The sequence below is a fragment of the Gadus macrocephalus genome, chromosome 18, assembly GCF_031168955.1.
Source record: "Gadus macrocephalus chromosome 18, ASM3116895v1".
Taxonomy (NCBI): Eukaryota; Metazoa; Chordata; class Actinopteri; order Gadiformes; family Gadidae; genus Gadus; species Gadus macrocephalus.
In genome coordinates, this window is record NC_082399.1 from 12,332,422 (window position 1) to 12,338,217 (window position 5,796).

Below are 5,796 nucleotides of genomic sequence, written 5' to 3' on the forward strand. Positions count from 1 at the left end.
GTGTGTGTGTGTGTGTGTGTGTGTGTGTGTGTGTGTGTGTGTGTGTGTGTGCGCGTGTGTGTGTGTGTGCGTGTGCGTGTGCGTGTGTGTGCGTTTCCGTACAGCCACAATGGCGTTCTCCCTAGCGTCGCCTCAGGCCCGTCAAATCATCACCCAGCACCCCTCGCAAGTCATGCAGCAGGCCCTCCGAAACCCCTCCCCCATGAACGGGCCCACCCTGATGCCCCTCCTCCGTCAGATCCAGAGCTCCGCCCTCATGCAGGGGGGCAGTCCGCACCCGGCGCTGATGCAGCAGGGGCCCGAGTCCGGCATCATCTACACGCCCTACGAGTACCCCTACACCCTCACGCCCTCCATACTGGAGTACCCCATGGACACCAGCGGAGTATTAGGTGAACTGCACGCTGTCTTCCCTTACGTTAGCAAGACAATGCATCCGTTTTATGCTACGAGAGTTTGAACGTAGAGTCACACAGTCTTAGCAAATGAACACACGTGACGCATACAAATTTGCCGCCATGGCTAACCGATTGCTTTCTGTGTTGTTTTGCAGGTATGGCTTTCCCAACCAAAGGCTAGGCAATAGCAATACACTTTTTACATGGACTGGCCCGCAGAATCCCCCTACATTTGCGCCCCACCAAAACGTTTTGCTTGCACCTATAGGATGGCTGATTATGTTGACCGCTCTGATTTGATCCATTCCTATACGATTTTGTTGTTTATCCTGTTGATTTCTTCTATTTATTAGCCCATGTGCCGACTAGTGTTGTGGTGTGATAATATAATATGTCTAACTAGTTATTTTTTTGATAATAGTTCAGCATTTTCCTTGTACTCCTAACACGCTATCGTTAAAGTTTTAGAAATGTGTGCTCCGTAGATTGTGACTTTGTCTGAAATAGAATCCAATGAGAGTAGGCTAACCTTGAGCGCCAAGGTTTTATCCACCAGTCAGCCGTAGAAGAGAGAACCTCCTAGTTTAAACTTGTATGTATCATTTATACGTAGCAACACATGAGAACAGACTAGAAATCTAGATGACATATCCCCTACTTTTTTTTCTACCCGTAATCGAAATAATTGTGTAAATGCCTGGTTTACGGCATGTTGTTGTTATGTTGTTGTTGTTGCTGTGGGGCAAGTGTTAGACAAGTAACCTGCTGTGTTCTGTTTCATGGCCCTGTGTCATTTGCGCTGTAAGCAGGTGCCATGACCACTAAGGTACGACGCCACGACATGAGAATCCATCCTTACCAAAGGGTAATGACCACAGACAGAGGTTAGTTAGCTCAACAGCCACTCTGTGTGCACACATGTGTGTGGGTGTGTGTATGTGTGTGTGTGTGTGTTGGTATTTGCATGCATATGCGTCTCCATATACATGTGCGGTACCCCCCAACGGTTGAGTTGTAAATGAAGTGTCTATGATGGTCACTGTAGCATTCCTTGCAAAAAACTGGTCACACACTGAACCCGTAGCGTCCGAAAAAAAGGCGTGAGAGAGACGATTGTTAAGCATTGCAGTGGGGGTGGGTCGGGCGGTCAGAACGGGGAGTGCTGATAGGCCGGAGCCTTCTCACTTATAACAGATCATTCCATGCATGTGACTCAGACCTTGTGACTTCTGTATCGGAATTATCTGGGAAAAAAAAGAAAAAGTATGTCTTTCTGGTTTTTGTGAAAGTATCATTCCATTTACTTCAACAAATATTCCATTCCATATATACATATATATCTATAGATATGTTTTATATTTATTTATATATATCTATATGCATATATTTAATCGGCAAATTCAATTTATACTTTTTTGGGGAAATACCATTTTTTGATATAAAATTTTCAATAATAATTTGCCCCTGGTAGTGACTACATGCGCTTAATAGTGATTCTCTTTTTATTTTTGTATTATTTCCAGAAGATAATAATTAAGTACGACTCCAATGCGTTGCTTGTTTCCTTTTTTACTACTACTAAAACAAACACAGTGTGATGACTACTGAAGGGTCTGTATGTCTGTTTGTGTGTATGTGTGTGGCTGTGTGTCAAGGCTCTTCTGCATTATATACTGTAGTACGCCATTGGACAACAGGGCTGTTTACAATGTGTGTTTGTGTGTGTGTGAGTCTTGGTCAGAATGGTGCTGCCGCAATGTTTTATAGATGCAAAAGTAAATTTGTATATAGGGATTATTTTGGATTGTTTATTATTATTATTATTATTAAGTGCTTTTTTTAAGCTCATGAAGATAAGATTGCTCGGTAAATATACTTTATAATGTTTTTTGTTTCTTTTGGGTCTTGTTCTGTGTCCATGCGTATTTTGTGCACAGACTACAGTGTCCCTGTGTCCTCATGTAGCTACACTCTAGCTATCGTCGTTTAGTTACACTGAAGGTTGCTTTAGAGGAAGTGCTTGTCTTCCATCTGTATTTATGATGGGCTGATCCCACCGCTCTCATTCCCTTAGCTCCATGACTGTAATGCAATAGAAATGGACGAGCTATCTCAAATATGTTTATGCGTGTTTGGGTGTGTGCGTGTGCGTGTATGTGTGTGTGTATGCGTATGTGTTGGTGCTCTTGTTGTATACAATGAACAAAACAAACAAAAACACACACAAAAAATAAAATAAAGATGATTGTTTTAAAAACAAAGATGAAAATCAACGGCTCTAAATCTGTTTAGCGAGACAATATGTCCGTTTAGACCGTGTTTCTTAATTCCCCTTCTGAAATCACCATCTTGTTAACCACTCATCGCTGTCCCTCACCAGGAGTTCCCCTTTGCTTCCTGTAGTTTTTACAAGGTGCAACCCTAATAATAATAATTCATAGCCCGACAGATCCAATCATTAATTCATAAACCTCTTCTAAATCACAGCGGTCTGTTTTAGCTTGCCGCTAAACAATAGCACTAATTGTCTCAGCGTACAACTGGGGTCCTTTTCCTCTAGACAAAGGCCGCCCTCCTCGTCTAATCGAAAACCATGCTGTCTCCCTTTCTGTCCGTGGTCGTTGTGTCTATCTCAGGCCTAGCCCACAAGCATGAGTAGTATCACTGTATAGGCAGTTACACTGTGGGACGGTTCTTCTGCTATTTAGTCATTGTGCGGAGCACCCTCATTGGCATCAATTAGCATCTGTAAGTGGCCATTCCTGACGTCAAACCCCAGAGGCTGACGTTCAGCTCTCCAATGAATGGTCATGCTTTGCTCATGATGGTGCTCTGCAGCATAACCCCCTCCCCTCACATGGTGTGACTGCTGTAGATCTGCCATGTTGTCATTCTGACGCCACTAGCTGACACTAATCTCTCTTCTATCTTTTTTCTTTTTATGTCCCCCTTTTTTGTTTCCTTTTGTTTTGTTATTTCTCCCTCCCCACGTCTGTCCGTTCTTGTCTGTCTGTCTGTCTCTCTGTCTGTCCTTGTCCGTTTCGTCTAACTCTAGCTGCCACGGCAACTAACCCATGACCCTTGACCTTCTGACCTTTCTGCCCACTGATGACCCACCCATCTCTGCCTGCTGGGCGTTTTCATTGGCCAATGGCCCTGCCACTCGCCCCGACATCCCAACTAGAGACCAGCATAATGGGAACAACGTGCCGGCTCCTTTCTAACCAGCCAACCCTCAAGGACTTCATGGGAATGAACCTCTAAGGAACCGACTCACCCTAACCAAATGTGCCTTCCTTCCGAAAGTCCACCCTCCAACTGTTGATCCAGAAATCTGTCACCTTTGGTGTAAAAAAAACAAAAAGCAATTGTTTTTCCAATCGTCTCTGTTTATGACCGTAGGTCTCCATGGTGACCCGTCATAATCAAGTGCAGGGCCTCCACGCTTCCAAGCTTCTGTAAAAACGTTTTCTGTTTTCACCCTGATCAGGAGATTTAACGCTACCCTCTGATTTGCACTCAACTGTCGTTACTCCCAATGATGAAATTGACAATATTAACAGAAACAATAACCTTACTGAAAATGTTACTTATTTATGAAAGTTAAACCAGCAACACTACGGGATATTTCTGATGTTTTGGATGTTTTTTATTTTGTATTACTCAGGACCATAGCACCTACCATTGGTCTCTACATATGTTTTGAATCTACGACAAAATAATTGACTGTTAGCATACGTTGCCTTTCCCATTGATATTAGGCTTTTCAAGAAAGTGCTATCGTTTGAATATGCTATCAAACTGTTTTGTGATTATGCTAGCGCCTAGTGCAGCACCTTTCCAACACACTGTGATAGGAGTTTCAGAAAAGAGAAAGAAAGTATACAAAAGGTTTCCCTAAATAAGCACTCCTAAGTAAGAACAACTACTACCAGAATGCATCTCTGTCCCCTTTCACAAATCTCACTTCTTATTTTAGGGCATACAATGACAAAACTTCAGATTCTGTACACAACATTTGATAGGTCTTGCACAAATGTATGCTTCCACTGCCTTGGTCACACACACATACACACACACACATTTACACACACTAGGTGTATATAACAGTCCAATTTGTGATGATTTGGTAGCGTCAGTATTTCTATAACAATGACGCCTTTGACATTATCGTACTAAATTGTACTAGCCTGAGCAACAGTGCCTCTATTTATGAACAGGGATGGAAAAATGTTACATGTAGATGTGTTTTTACACTACATGAGTTTCATGTGCATCGTGAAAGAGATAGTATTGCGTTTCAATGCAAGTTAATTGGATTAAAGTACGCATTTAGTTACAGCCTCACTATCTAACTATTTTGGTTGCCTACATTACAAAAGATGTCATTATCTCAGTGCCAAAATGGATCAATGGATGGGTTTACTGCAGTATTTACACAGCTGCCTTATCAATATGTGTCATTGAGCTGCAGTTAAAAACATGTTCAGTGGACCTGGGGCCTCTTTGGATCAGTATTATATTTGAGTTATTTTTAATGGATTTGTGTTGTGTAATTTGTTTGCTTTGTCTATAGGAGATAGACATGTCTGGATGCTTATTTTGCATGTGTATCCACTTTTCAGAGACGCAAAAAAAACGTGCTTTGGTTCCGGTTGTGTTTTCTCTTGTAAGGGACGCCCTTCTCGTCCCATTCAATGCACAAAAAGCCAACCGATGCCTGAAATAAGTCAGAGTCATTGCGTAACATCTGTAACAACTACATCATGTATTTTTATATTCTATTTTGTACGTGAAAATGACATTAAATTAACTTTTTTCCTACAAAAACTATATGCCCTATAATGGAGAATAATTTGATAGCCATTACTGTTTTTCTTTTTTGTTGTATCCTTCATCTCTTCGACTGTTGAGTGGTTCAGGAGTTCTCCGTGACCTCGCACTGTGCCCACTGTCCTGATATACTGGAGGTCTTTCTGATCGGTCGCTTCCCCCTTGTGCCTTTTGTATGTAAGTGTGATCATTAACAATGCAGTATGGAACATTAATCTACCTTGGAGCCACATGTTCGATACAACTAACCATGTTTCTTCACTTCTGTGACTATTAACCAAGATAATGATAGCTGTCTGCTTTGGTTTCCTTTAAGATTCAAATTGTGTGTGTGTGTGTGTGTGAAGAAAAAAACAAAACAAGATGTGTGTTAAACCATGATCGTTTAACTTTTTTTCTGGTTTTAAGAGTAGGAATAACTTTTTGTTGTGCTGGAAAGCTGTTCAGCCCTCTTATTAAACTGATGAGTTGTTCAACTAACCAACTTTGTGGCTTTTTCTCTTTAGTACTTAATGATGCCAATCAGTTTCCTTTCTGCATACTAATCTTTAGACACTCCTAAAAA

The 5,796-nt window shown here is 41.6% G+C and overlaps 1 protein-coding gene across 1 annotated transcript in view; it reads left to right on the forward strand.

Annotated features, from left to right (window-relative positions):
* The window catches only part of qki2 (QKI, KH domain containing, RNA binding 2), a 15,691-nt gene extending 10,124 nt beyond the window's left edge, over positions 1–5,567 (forward strand). The window contains exons 7-9 of the mRNA XM_060037271.1: positions 105–392; positions 1,208–1,282; positions 3,454–5,567. Coding sequence (XP_059893254.1) covers positions 105–392; positions 1,208–1,282; positions 3,454–3,476 — 386 coding nt within the window. The 3' untranslated portion in view covers positions 3,477–5,567. The remainder of the gene's footprint in view (positions 1–104; positions 393–1,207; positions 1,283–3,453) is intronic.
* The last annotated feature ends 229 nt before the right edge of the window (positions 5,568–5,796 follow it).